This window comes from Balaenoptera musculus, unplaced genomic scaffold, assembly GCF_009873245.2.
Source record: "Balaenoptera musculus isolate JJ_BM4_2016_0621 unplaced genomic scaffold, mBalMus1.pri.v3 scaffold_112_arrow_ctg1, whole genome shotgun sequence".
In the NCBI taxonomy this organism is placed as follows: Eukaryota; Metazoa; Chordata; class Mammalia; order Artiodactyla; family Balaenopteridae; genus Balaenoptera; species Balaenoptera musculus.
Window position 1 is genome coordinate 22,069 of NW_023503206.1, and position 14,172 is coordinate 36,240.

A 14,172-nucleotide genomic window follows, 5' to 3' on the forward strand; every position below is an offset into this window, starting at 1 on the left:
ATAGAGGAGGGCGTCTGTGGAATTGATGTGCAGCAGACTGGTCCGAGTACGAAAAACGTCATCTGGTCTTCACTGTGAAGACAATAGGGTCCCACGGGCTGGCTCTGTCCAGGCCGAAGACCCAGTCGAAGGCTGGGAGTCCAGGAGTCCCTGTCCGGTGTCGCCTGGCAGGGGCTGCAGAGAGAACTTGGGACCCGAGATCGCGCCCTGCGAGCACTGCTGCCCTGGTTGTCAGGACCCCCGCCCTGCCCCCGCTGCAGGCCACTAGGGCAAGCTCCTTCACCTCCAGAGCCTTAATTCCCCAGCTGAGAAGTGGAAACCTTAGTGCCTACCGTGTGGGGCTGAGGGAGTATAAAGGGAGCTAATGAGGCGACCTTGGTTTGGTAGTCTAGAATGTGGGCCCTAGGGTCCAACGAGGTTCCAGTGAAGGCGTCATGGCCGTGACACTGAAACAACTGAGCAACTGTATTGCCTGTAACAACACAATAGGAAACCTTTATTGTTTGGGCCGGGCTTTGCGCTACGTGCTTTCCTTATATCAGACTTTCAAAGTTTACCTACAGATGGAGCGGTTGACACAGAGAGGGTGAGCAACTTTGCCCCAGACTACACAGCTAGTTAGCGGAAGAGGTCGGATCCATCCATGAAGAGCACGGGACCTAGAAGAGGGCACCGAAAGAAAGAGAAGTTGTTCTTGTGTGTCCCGCCCACTATGAGAGTAAGTGTTGCTGAGCCTGACACACAGGTCTGTCTGAAGAGAGACAGGAACGAGCTGTCCGGTGCAGCGGTTAAGAGCAGACACTGGGAACACCTCGTCTCTAACCCCTCTCTACCTGTTAATGATCATGTGACCTGGCGCGTGACTTGGCCTCCCCGCCTAACCGTGTGTCTTCGATGTAGCCACATTACCTGTAAATTGGAGATAAGGAGATGAGAAATTATTAGACATAATCTTAAGAATTACGAGACATGCCTGGAATATGGTATTCCTGTAAGTACCAAACATAAGGGAAAATATCGCAGGCAAGTCACTTCTCTGTAGCTTACCCTCTTCATCTAGAAAATGAGAACATTAACATATAGTCCTGTGCTTACTCTTTCCTCATTCACCTGGTTTTATTTTACTCCATAGCACATATCACCTGACATCTTATACATGTATTTGTTTATTGCCTTCTAGCCTAATAGCATGTAAGCTCCAGAGCAGGGAACGTGGTCCGTTTTGTCCACATTTATCTCCTCAGTGTTTAGAATAGGGCCTGACATATACTAGACACATGAACACATGAATTTGATATTTCATTTCTCTTTTTTTTTTTTAAACTTCATACCATATTTTATTTATTTATTTATTTTTGGCCGTGTTGGGTCTTCGTTTCTGTGCGAGGGCTCTCTCCAGTTGCGGCGAGCGGGGGCCACTCTTCATCGCGGTGCGCGGGCCTCTCACTATCGCGGCCTCTCTTGTTGCGGAGCACAGGCTCCAGACGCGCAGGCTCGGTAGTTGTGGCTCACGGGCCCAGTTGCTCCGCGGCATGTGGGATCTTCCCAGACCAGGGCTCGAACCCGTGTCCCCTGCATTGGCAGGCAGACTCTCAACCACTGCGCCACCAGGGAAGCCCAACACATGAATTTGGTTGAACACATGAATGTGTAAATATTAAATAATGCAATTTGTCCATACAGAAAGAGATTAGCAGACCTCCTGGCTTGTGGTGATTATTACGACCCTCACTGTGTTTCACTACATTTCTGCTTGCTTCCATGTTCATCAGGTCATCCTGTGCTCACCAATTTAGCTTCCTAGGTATTTTGATCTTTAGAATGAGGTACCTGGGATTGCAGACACGCCTGTTCTGTCATTGCAAAGGAGTATCTCCCTTTGTAAATTAACGACTTAGCATTCTAATTCACGCACCAGCTTCCTGTGAGTTTGGTTAACGTGAGTCAGCGCCCCTCAGCCAGCTCACATCCATGTGTACAGACCAAAGTGCCTATAAAAGTTCAGGCAACACCAGGACGTGGCTGGCTGGTGAGCCTTTGTCCAAGTGTCCTACAATCTCACTATGGACCCAGTTATCATTGCTGCCAGGGAGTTGGAAAGGATAAGCCAGAGACAGAGACTGGAAGAGCACAGATAGCCTTCTCAACCAGTGCCTGTTTCCCACAGCCTTGCCCAACCATCATGTTATCTAACTTTTGCATAATATCCAATGTTATCTCTTACTATGAGCAAGGTTGTACAGCTTTTCATGTGCTTGAGATCCATTATTATTTTCTGTGAACTGCACGTTCCTATCCCCTGCCCACCGTCTTTTGAACTGTTGATCTTTTTGTGTTTCCTTCTCTAACCTACTTCACATTTGTCCTAGTATTTGAGTTCAGGTATACATCTGACTTTGTTTTGTCTGGATGGCTACCCAGTTGTCCCAATATCATATATGAAATAGTCCATCTTCTCATCAGTTTCAGATGCCAACTTTATCATATTAAAAAGTGTGTGTATACACACACACACACATATATATACATATATATATACACATACATATATATATATATATATATGTATGTGTATATATATATGTATATATATATATTGGACTTCTCTTTTTTTAAAAAAATCTTCTGATATCCTGTTTTTAAGAGTCTTGATTCAACTGATTCTCTGGTATCACACCTTAACTCTGTGCCTGTCACTGTGTGGGTCCTGGGATCACACAGGTGAACATGACCTTGTCCCCGTGGTCAGCAAGGGGCATCTGCCGTGTTCTTCCATTCCTCTCCTCTGGCTGCCACTCAACCACATCCACTGCTCTTTGCTGCCGGGGAAGCCTTGCACACTCAGATGAGGTCTGCCCACGCCAAGGCTGCCAACTCCAAGTGCTTCTACGTGTTCCATCCCTGGGCATCAGAGGTCTGCTGGGTGCCCTGCCGGCTGGGGAGGACAGCCTCTTCAAGTCCAGGCCTCACTGTATCTGTTTTTCCTGGCCCTGCAGCAGCCCTGCCCTCACCTCAAGTTTTACCCTGACCTCTTGGACAGCTCCCTCAGGTTCTTTTCCTCACTTGTCAGCTTTCCCTAGTTGAAGAGACAGGGAGGGAGACACCATTTTGTTTTCTCTGACCTCCTCTCCCTTCTCTCTGACCCCGCCCTCTCGCCCTCAATTCTCCCTTCTCCCGCCTTCTCCTTTTTCCCAGCCACAAAGCAAAAGCTTTCGCTTTTATGACTAGCAACAGAACTGGATCAGTCTGTCTGACTTTGCAGTCAGAAAGGGAGATCGTTTTCCCCAGCAACGTGATCAGGTGTGTGCGTGGACCAGCAGACCGTCGGCTCCTCGCCCCCCCCCCCCCTGCCCCCACCCCGAACGTGCCCGGGGTCCTGGCGCTACAACAGAAGAGTCTGTGTGCTGGAGAGCAAGTTTCCTGTCCAGCTAGACTGGATCCATCAAACTCAGTTAGACTCAACCAAGAACTGGGCTTTTCAAAACTTGCCTGCCATTACGGAGGCCAGCAAATCCCCACATTTTCTTTTTGGTCTTTCAACAGCCCCCAACAGAAGGCGTCACACTCCATAGTGATGCCTGATTTTGTCCATTCCAAGATGCCCATCTTTTTCGCACCTTTACATCTCAGAAAGCAGGATGCGTCTTACATTCGAGGCCCGGAGGAGAAAGCACTGTCGCTGTTTACATCGCAGCACGTCTCTCTTGGTTTCTTTTCGTCCTGTCTTTCTTAGGGCTAGGTAAAATAACGGTACCTCTCACAAAAGATGGCACCTTAAATTCGTGAACTACTACAATAATAAAAGCCTCTGTTTATTGAACCCGACGTGTGACATGGATTATTTCCTTCCATCATCACAACGCCTCTAGGATGGAGGTATTATTACCCCTACCCTGCAGGGGAGGAAACTGATCAGAGTGGTAGAGCCGCTAGATCATATTCGCACGCCTGATCAATAATGCAGCCGGTATTTCATAAGGTCTACCCGGCCCACGCTGCTTCTAACTCTACTCGCTGTTCTTTCCACAACAAAAGATTCTGGGTCTTGTATAATAACAAGCTCTATTAAAAATGCAATGTGCAAGTGGCTACAATCAGTTAACAGCACGGGAAGTTCCCTGAGGGCTGATATGAGTTAAAATCCAAATTGACAGGGGGTGGAGTGGGCTACGGAGTAGAATCTAGAGCTGGAAGGAGTTCTGAGGTCAGAGGTGGGGTTGGGAGAGGCAGCGTGCACAGGGAAGGCATGAGAGGGGCTCAGAAAGGGAGATGAGAATGGGGAGGGCGCAGTCTTGGCAGATTTGCCCTGAAAAATCCCTCCTCTCGCGCAGGAGGACTGGCTCGGAGGGTTGGAAACAGTTCCCCAGATTCAGCCCAGCCCACCTCCCCCACCCTGAGGGTCTCCACAGCTGAGCCCTGTTCTTTCTAAGGTAGGAGGACAGTAAGAGGGAAATCGAGGGAGGGAGAGACACCAACAGGAACCCGCTTCCCCTTTTGCCCATTTAATGACTGAGACAGTCAAGTGCCTTTCCCTTTCTCTTTCTCTTAAAACGGGAACTTTCCACCTAAATATTTGCAGAATTCGTTTAGAGGAAGATAAATGTGCTGCGAAAATAAATGTCCAGTGACAAGCCTCCATTTCATTTTTTGTATCTGGAGACCCTTGCGTATCTGTTGTTGCAAATGACATCCCTGGGTGCCAGGACGACGAGAAGGGAGTAGCACCTCTTTGAAAGAGGAAGAAAGAGATCTAGCAAGGCTCAGGTCCCACTGGCCCCTCAGCAGAGCTGGGGCACCCCTAGCAGCTGGCCACAGCCAGATGCCCCCTGTGACGGCGGGCACTTCCCAAGCATCCTATAGTGTCTTCCAACAACCTTCAGAGGAAAGGCTCAGAGACGCTGAGTGACCTGCCCAAGTTCCCCCAGGTAGTCGGTGACACAGGCAGGAGTGAACCTGAGTCTGTTTGACTCCAGGGCCCTTAGATGACTCCACTAGACCGGCTGCCTGAATCGACAGACTCTCTGCTTGAGGTTCAAACTCTCTGTTTGAACCTGTTTTCAGGTTCAAGGGCTGCACCCTGCACCCTCCCTCCACCATCAACAGTGTTTGAGGCTGAGGCTGGGTTGAAGCCCCTTCTTCACCTATACCCTTCCCTCGCTTCCAGTTGGACTCAGCCTCTGCTGTTTCTAGAAAAATTTATATCTTTGGGGAAAGACCAACAGTCTACCCAGTCCCTGCCCCCAGAAGCCCTCCTGGGCTTCAGGAAACGACCCCCTCCCCTGACCACTCCACCTCCTGGACACCCAAGGAGTTCAAAATGAGTCCCCCCAGAATGTGCCACTTTGGCCTGGGGTTATTTGAGTTGAAGGCAATGGAGGCCCCCAAAGACACAGGAAGAGCTTTTTACCTCCCCCTCAACTGCCTAAAAGAATTTAGATAGGGAGCCTGGCTCACAAGAGAGTTATTATCAGAGACAACTTTTATCTGAGAGACCCGTCTGCATAGCAGGGCAAACATCCCGTTACCAAACGTCTGCCCTTCTTTCTGTCCGGTGACTCACCCTTCTCTGCTTTGAAGCCCTAGGCCCTTATCGCATTCCTTAGCTCGGGACGGCACATAAGCCTCCGCTGCCCTTGGGTCTCCTATCCTTATGGGATCCCTGAACATATGTAATTATACTTGTTCTTCTCCTATTAGTCTGTCTGATGTCAATTTGGTCATTAGACCAGCCAAAGAACCTAGAAGGCTAGAGGACGAATTTTTCCTCCCCAACAGGATGCAAATCAGGTAGGATAATAAATAATACCAACCTGTAGCTGAGCAATTTTATATTTCATTTCACATACTTCTCATCCATTGACCCATGTGGTCCTGTGTGAACCCCCCCCACCCCCACCCCCGTGAGGAAGGTAACAAGGGCTACCCTTCTGGTTTTCCAGGCAAGGAAACTGAGGCCCAGAGAGGTAAGCTGAGTCCAGGGTCAGAGGAAGAGAGAGAGGGTAGGCTTGAGCCCAGCATATTAAATCCCCAGAACCAGGGTACTTTCTAATAAGCCACTTTGCCTTCACAGAGCTCAGACCCCCGTGAGAGCTGGCTGGATCTCGTATTTTCTCTTTCTTTTTTTCTTTCGTGGCCGCACCACGCGGCACGCGGGCTCTTAGTTCCCCAACCGGGGATCGAACCTGTGCCCCCTGCAGTGGAAGCGCGGAGTCCTAACCACTGGACCACCAGGGAAGTCCCTGTATGTTCTTGAGTCAGCACAGCGGGGGAGACGGAGGACTGAGGGAGGAGGGAAGGGAGGGGTCAGCAGAGGGCCGGATGAGGAGGCTGGAATCCTGGGAAGGGCAGGAGAAAGAAACCAGAGAGAAAAGCCAGACCACTTGGGAATTGTCCCCGGGGTCCACAGAAACTCAAGGCTGAGGTGGAAAGGTGTCTTCTACCTGCCCAGGGCCCTGGAGAGAAAGGTACTTTACAGATGCTCTCTAGGAGGCTTGGGAAGAACACCGCCCTCCTTCCCAAGGCAGGCGGGGGTGGGGTGGGGGTGGGGGTGGGGGGCTGCCCAGTTGCCCCGGTAGTGGCCTCATTGTGAGGTGGTTCTGGTCACAGGCCAGGGGGTTGAGGTGGGAGGAGACGGAAGTGGTGGGGGCAGTGGCAGCCTCCTGGGCTCTGCCTGCCCCCAGCCCCTGCCTGGGGCCTTCTGTCACCGCCACCACCATGGGCAGTGCGTACCACTGGGAGGCCCGTCGCCGGCAGATGGCTTTGGACCGGAGGAGGTGGCTGATGGCCCGGCAGCAGCAGCAGCAAGAGCAGGTGCATGAGAGGGGCCCCGTTCACCAGGGTCCTTCCAGGGACACGGAGGGGACGGGGAGGGAAGACGGACCCCAAGCAAGCCGTCTATTACCTGGTGAATGTTGTTTTGCTTGGGCTGGAGGAAAGCAAGGTCCTTCGATGTCTTGGATGGACCGTGTGTGTGTGTGTGTGTGTGTGTGTGTGTGTGTGTGTGTGTGTATTGGGGTGACTCAGCTTTGCTGTTGTACTAGGCTGAGGCCTCATGTGGGATTGAGGGGTCAGGCTCGGGAGGTTTTAAAGCTGCGCTGTCCAATAGGGTGGCCACCAGCCTGTGTGCTCTATGGCCCTTGAGACGTGGCTAGTGAGACCGACGAACTGAATTTTAAATGTTACATACACTTAATTTATTTAAATATACTCTTTAAAACAAATTTTCATTTTACGTACTGGAACATTTTTAAGTATGTTCGGAACAACGTGGATATGTGAATCTACTTTTTCGACTGTAAATTATCTGAACTCTAAATATAGATCAAATATTTTAAACCAAAATGTAGTGTCTAAATCAAGCTGTGCCGTTGAGTATAAAATGCCCTCTGGGTTTTGAAGACTTAATACAAAAACAAAGACTATAAACTATCTCATTAATATTTTCATATTGGTTTTACGTTTTGGCTGTATTGGGTTGAATAAAATATATTATTACACTTAGTTGCACCTATTTCTTCTTACTTTGGTATGTGGCTAACAGCGCATTTTAAATTATATATGGCCCTCGTTATATTTCCATTGGACAGTGCTGTTTCAAAGCATGGGCAAGAGATTATTCTTTACCCTCTGGCACTGCAAACGGTTTTCAGTGCGCGCGCAGCTCCCAAGCTAGGAGGTAGGTGGCCAGAGGCCGCTGTTTCCCGGGCAGGGGCTGTGCCGGGGGACACTGTTGCTAGAGAAACGGTCCTTGGGTGTGGGTGGGTGAGGGGAGAGAGCTCAGGCTCCAGCCTCAGCCTCCAACTCCAGGGAACAGAGACCCTCCAGCCACCTCCACCTCTGGATTCCCTTGCCTTGCTCCCCTCAGTGTCTCTGGCAGGGGGCGTGGGGTGACTGGGTAGGGAGGGAGGAGGATGCCACTTGCGGGGCGCTTCTTGACAGGAACTGAAGAAACTCCAAGAAGAGGAACGGCAATCTGAAAAAAAACCCCAGCCATCTCGGGAGTCGCCGCAGGAGTCGCAGCCACCGCCGGCGCCATCACAGTCGCCACCCGCGCAGCCGCAGCCTCCGCCGCAGCCGCAGCCTCCGCAGGTACCCGAGCGGCCGCCGCCGCCGCCGCCGCCGCCGCCGCCTCCTCAGCCAAAGCCACAAAATGCCCAAGACCCTCTTACTCAGCGCACCTCCCGGTACATTCTCCAGGATTGCCAAAGGCCAGGCCCCCACAAGGACCGATTCCAAGGAGGGGTGATGAACCCTCAAGGTCCAGGTAAGTGAGATGCCCGGGAGCGAGCGGGAGACAGTGAGGAGAGGGCCCCTGGCTATAGCCCACAATCCACATCTGTCACCCCACCCTTTGACCCTCCCCGGCACCCTTCACCTTTACTTGGGGGGGGGGTCACTCTCTGAGCGGATCTGCACCAAGCGAGAGCTGCAGAGAAACCCGCTGACTTCCGCAGAGGGTGGCTCAGAAGTTGTCAGTCCCTTCTCCAGGGTGAGGGTGACAGACGGGGTCGGGGCGGCCAGAGGGTGGGATAGGAGGTGTGGGCTTAGCAACGGATATCCTGAGCCCTGGGGAAGCGGGGGGAGGGGGGGCGTTCTGGAACAGGGAAGCACCGGTCGGCTTCCTAGTGCAGAATTCTCAGTGGGGGCTGGGACTTTGCCCTGCCCCAGCTAGGGGCCTTGGCCTGCCCCCAGACACGTGGTAAAGAGTCCAGCTGTGGCACGTGCCATCCTCAGGAACTGCCAGATGAGTAACGTGTGCTTCGTTTCATCATCAGGTTTCAGGAAATCTAGCCCAGATACACACACCAAGTACCCACGACTCACGGTGAGACGGCCTCAGAGTGTGAAAGGCAGCTAGAGTCTGGCTGCGTGTCTGAGCGTGCTTGCGTGTAAGTGCGGGTGGAGTCTAGACAGGCTTCCTTGGCAGGAATCGGGAGAGGGGACTGAAGTTATTCAGTCACTTCTGGACGGCCCGTTCCTCCCTTCCACGCCCCCATAAAAATGTCTCTGTAGGCCCTGTTGCTCAGCACTCAGTATAAGTGAAGGAGCTGACGATCTAGTTGGAAAGACAGGACAGGTGCCAGAGAAGCAAAATCAAGGGGCCGTTTGAAACGCTGATCGGGGGTAGAGCCAGCTGGAGCGGGAGGACGGTAAGACGTGAAGTCAGAGGTGGTGGTCTCCGTCAGGGGGTCTCCGATCACCACTCTCTCGGAGCACGACTCAGATCTCTGAGCCTCAGCTGCCCCACCCGTAAAATGAGACTGATAATACCGCCTCCTCAACAGAGGTGGCACGAGGACTGAATTAAAAGGGAAAGCATCCAAAGCACTTAGCTTACAGCCTGGCTCACTGGGGACCGTCAAACCCAGGAAGACTCTTTTTTGAGAGTCTTGAGAATTACATAAAACAGGGTAAGCTTTGGAAAGAAGCTTTTCTTTCCTGACTCGGGTGCACGGGATGGGAGAACCTGATCCTGGCCCTTTAAGAGGAGGCCGGGGCTGCTACATTTCACTTCCATTACTCTGGCTTCAGAGGGCCCAAGACAATGTTCTGAAACCAGCAGGCCCGGGAGCTGCTAACTAACCCGTTTTGCCTCCTGTCTCTCCCTCTTCTCAGTCAACGAATTACATCCAGCAGTGGTGATTCAGAGACAGCCCCCCCCCCCCCAAGACCCCACTGGCCATCAGCAAACATCAGATGAGCAGCCCCACCTTCTTACCTCCCAGCAACATCTCCACTTCAAAAGCCAACCCCTCCTGATCCACTCTGGCGGGGGAGGCTAGCTGGGAATAACACGTGATCTCTTCCCGGAAAGAATCAAGACCCTGGCTGGGCTCCCTGAGACCGAGATGAGGGGGAGGGGGCAGGAAGACCCACGAAGAGGATGGAGACGGTGCGAGAAGAAAGTGGAGGGCGATTCCATGCTTCTCCAGGCAAAGCCAATGGGAGAACTTGGCCTTGGGCCCCCCCCCCCCAGGTCTACAGCTCCACCACTGGCCCTTATGTAGCAGCGATAGGCCTGCTGGGGGCTCAGGTTTATGACTCTCACTGGAGCCACCAGCCCGTCCTCCTGGCCGACGCTTATTGAGAGGCATCTGGGGAAGCGGGGGTTGCGTCACACCAGAGCGGACCGGGGACCTGGGGCAGCGTCAGGAAGAAGTGGCAGGCCGGGGCCTCCCCCAAGTCCGGTGTCACGCCTGGTCCACTGTGGGCACTCCGCTGTTGAACGGGCGATGGTTGGAGGGATGGAGAGAAAGAACTCAGAGGAAAGGAGGACTGCAGCCTCAGGCACAGGACACCGGACCTTGGGAAGAGGGGGACTCGCCCCCGCACATCCACAGGCCTCTTCCTCCCTGGGTCTCAGCCTTTCCATGTAGCAGAGACAACCGAGAGGCTCTGGAGGCCCCAGGCATCCCCCTCACCACTTCCTGAAACTGACACCTGGGGTCCCCCAGCCCCGCTCCCTCTTCCACTCTTGACTGGTCAGGGGGGAGCCTGGGTCCTTTCACTGCTGCAGCATCGCCTTTGGGTGAGACTGAAGGCGCCTCTCAGCGCAGCGTTTCCTGAGAGGAGCAGCTGGGGGAGGCGAAGGAGCGGGGGGCGCACAGAACGGGAGCGTGAACGTTGGGAGGGACTCAGAGATACACAACGAGGGAAAGGGAGAGGGCGAGCTCCCCGGGAGCAGTCTCCCAGAAGGCACGGAGGCAGGGCGTGTTCCCGAGGGGCTCAGGGACCGGGGAAGAGACCCTGAGGCCCACTCGGATATTAAGAAACAGGCTGTGAGACGGGGAGCGTCCACCAGCTCCCTTCCCACTCACAGGAGCCTTTTATTTTCCTTTCTTAAACATCGTTAAGCACCGTTTATTGACTCCAATATAAGTCCATTACACTTGGCGAACTCCACCCGGCGTGAGCTCCAGCCCGGCCCTCGCGGACTTCCGTGCTCTTACCAGCGCCCACCTCGACGCCAGTTACCCAGGCGTGGAAGCGCGCAGAACAGCACCAACTCCTTCCTTCCCCTCATCCCCCCGGCCGGCTCCTCACCCGGTTCTGGCCCCAACGTCCCCTTCTCCGGTCCTTCCTACTGCAAACTCAGCTTTCCCTGCTACTCAAGCTCACCTCTCTGCCTGTCTGAGTGATGGAAAACCGTAACCGCCTTTAGTGAGCAAACACAATTCCTGCTCGCCTAAAGAACCCGGGGGGGTTGCCTGGGCTTCGCGTCGTCTGAGTGACAGCAAAGAGGGGACGGCCTAGACCAGTCCCGACGGATACGCAGCTCCGGACTGTCAGTGCCCGAAGGAGAGCACAGGCCTCTGGGAGCAGAGGGTGCCCTGGGGCTAGGCTGGGGGTGCAGCGGAACCCAGCAGTTCAGCTTCACCTCTGCAGGTTTCCAGCGGGAGAGCAGCTGCACCACCCTTTGACCTGCCTGTGTCCACTCACATGGGCTCAGGCTTGTGGCCTCCTTCGATAAAAACCTTTTAAAATGACTCTGGCTTGTCTCTGTTTTTCCTGTGCAGGCCCAGGGGGTGCCCGGTGCCCTCCCTTCCTTCCCCTCCCCTCCTACTTTGCTTCTGCTATGAAGAGAATAATCAAACTGCTTTCTGGAGAGGAGAAAGCTTTAGCTGCAGAACACCTCTGACTTCCTGGGGACCCAGACAGTCTTGACCAGGAAGGCTGCAGAGCCAAAGGGCCTTGGCCAATCTTGCTGTCAGATGGGTGGGTGGCGGGGGGGACAAGTTACCAGGCGAGAAGCAGGCCATCACCATCACTCTGTCACACGACCAAAGCAGGGCGGCCTAGGAGAGCACCTACGGTTCCCTAAAAGGCCCTGGGGACAACACTGGCTGTCCCCCACGTCACTTTCTCATTACCAGGTGGAGAACTTGGAAAGGATCCATGTATTAGAAGCCAGACAAAATGAAAGCTTTCTCCACATTCAGGCAGGAGGAAGGTCTTCCCTGGACGAGCTGGGCAACCAAGGTGCTCAGCACAGAAAGTGTGGGGGCCCCTCCATGCCTCTGAGGCAGCTCTGAGGAAATGTCAGGTCAGACTTTCCTCAGGACCAAGGGGAATATCTGGTGCTGGCCTCGAGAAGAACCAGGCTTCCGTTCCTGTGGAAATCAGAGAGGGTGTGAGGCTGTGTGTGTGTGTGTGTGTGTATGAAGTTAACGTCCACAGAAAGCTTCCTCTGCTGGGGGTGAACAGGGGGAGGGTATGATAAAGCAGGGCTTTTCCTCTGGCAAAGTCACTCTCGTCCTGTTGGGTGCCACGGAGTGGTGGGAGATACAGACCAGGCCGGCAGGTGCCCGGAGCTCGACGACAGCAGACAGGTCACGGCGGGCGAGGCACCAGCAAGTGGGGCTTGGACGTGTTTCCCCGGCAGTCCACATATTCGTAGCTCTGGAAGACCAGCTGCTCTGAATGGCTCAGGTAGGAACAGGTCAGGGTGCCCCTGGAGAGGAAACAGGGCTTTTTTTTTTTTTTTCTTTCCAAAAAAAAAAACAAACCAGTTTTATTTTGAAGATTACAGAACTTGAGCCTTGACCCCACCCAGCTTCCACTTCCACCGATCTAAGGATCTGCAGTTGGGGTAGGAGTGAGACAAGGAAGTAGGGAGGGGAGGGGAGAGACCTGGCGGCGGCAGTAAGATGGCGGCTGAAGTGCTCACGCCACCCGAGGTCTGGGCTTCACCGTCTTTACTCCTCCACACCACAAGGGTCTGGGAGGAAGAGGAAAGCCCCGGCCCTGCTCTGCTCTCTGGGGAGGGCTGGCTTCCTCAGACCAAACCCGGCCCTTCCTGCTGCTCCCTACTCCGCCGCCGCCACCGAAGCACCTGGGACAGCTGCCCCCCGCCCCCGCCCAGGGTTCCGGGCAGATCTGTGGCTGTCGCGTCAGTAGCTCACAAGCAAGGTGGGCCTTAGGGGAGGGGCTGGACCTGCTACGGCCAAGAGCCGACACAGACTCACGGGATTCGCTGCGATGACTCTCCTCCCACGGGGGGGCAGAAGTGGGAGAGGGGTACCAGGGCTCCAAGCCCTACTTACTGGATGTGCAGAAGCACGTGGTGGACTTTGATTTTCAGCCAGGTACAGATCTTGCTGAGAGAGACAGAGACAGAGAGAGAGAGAACCCGGGCCCACGTTTCACACACTGAGCAGCCTGTCAGACAGCTCGGAGGAGACCTGCAGTCCCAGCCCCCCTTGCCTCCTCTCCAGCAGGGGCCCCACAGGCCACCCCCACCCCTTCCCTCTCCCTCTGCCCAAGGTGAGCGTGTCGCCCCTGCTGCAATATCACTCCTCCAACCCCCACTGGTTTGGCCCAGGCACGGGCTGGCCTCTCCCTTAGTAGGAAACGGGTGAGTCGGGCTGAAGAGCCCGAGGTCATATATCGTACGCATTAACCAGATTCTAGCCTGGCTTTCATTCCAGTCCAGGTCCAAACAGGCAGAGGCTGGGGACCCTGAATGCCTGTACGTTGCAGTCTTGGCCACAGGAGTGCAGGCCACCTGCTGACTGCAGGGCTGGCGAAGCAATCAGAACATCTGGTGGGAATTCAAACCGGGTTCCCAGCCGGGAAAGAGGCTAAGGGAGAAGGGATCAAGGGCTACTCACTATGTGTTCTCGTCCCATATCCTGTTGGCCACCGTATACAACATCTGTCAACCAAACGGGTGTAGGGTTAGCCCCGACTCCAGCCACCCCACTCCTCCCGCCACCCGCGTCCACACGCAGCCGTGGGCAGGGCTGGCCGGCAAGAGGGAGTCACCTGCTCACTGGCCAAAGGGCCGATGCGGAGGAGAAGGCGGTTGGAGACCTGCCCCACCACGAGGGACAGGTGCAGAACCTCAATGGTCAGCTGGGTCACAGCGACGGGGTAGTAGTTGTTATTGGAGATGCTCAAGATATTCTGGGGAGGGAGACAGGGGAAGGAAGGGGCTAGGGTAGCACCGTCCTTGGCAAGAAGGAGTCAAACGGTTTCAAAACCCCGCAGCCTGATTGAGCCCCACCCCCAACATGGGCCTCAGCCGCTCGGGCCCCAGGGCCAGGAGCCCCTCCGAGGGGCTCCTAATGGCGAGGGGTCACCTTTAACTGAGACAGTAAGCTTAAGACGTTAAGACATTAAGACATTAAGCTTAAGACATTAAGACATCAAAATCCAGTCTCGCCCTGCAAG

At 54.2% G+C, this 14,172-nt stretch overlaps 1 protein-coding gene and 1 long non-coding RNA gene across 2 annotated transcripts; one reads left to right on the forward strand and one right to left on the reverse strand.

The window, feature by feature from the left end:
• Positions 1 to 8,047: 8,047 nt before the first annotated feature.
• On the forward strand, positions 8,048 to 9,653 carry LOC118889481. Its single transcript, XR_005018540.1, has 3 exons — positions 8,048 to 8,263; positions 8,775 to 8,888; positions 9,616 to 9,653. It is a non-coding gene; the product is annotated as an uncharacterized LOC118889481 (long non-coding RNA).
• A 2,039-nt stretch (positions 9,654 to 11,692) lies between these two features.
• On the reverse strand, positions 11,693 to 13,959 carry LOC118889480 (transmembrane protein 106A-like; the record flags this gene model as incomplete). Its single annotated transcript, XM_036841232.1, has 4 exons — positions 11,693 to 12,451; positions 13,044 to 13,097; positions 13,611 to 13,654; positions 13,765 to 13,959. Coding segments are annotated over 4 exons (414 nt in total), but the record flags the coding sequence as incomplete, so codon positions are not given.
• Between the last annotated feature and the right edge of the window lie 213 nt (positions 13,960 to 14,172).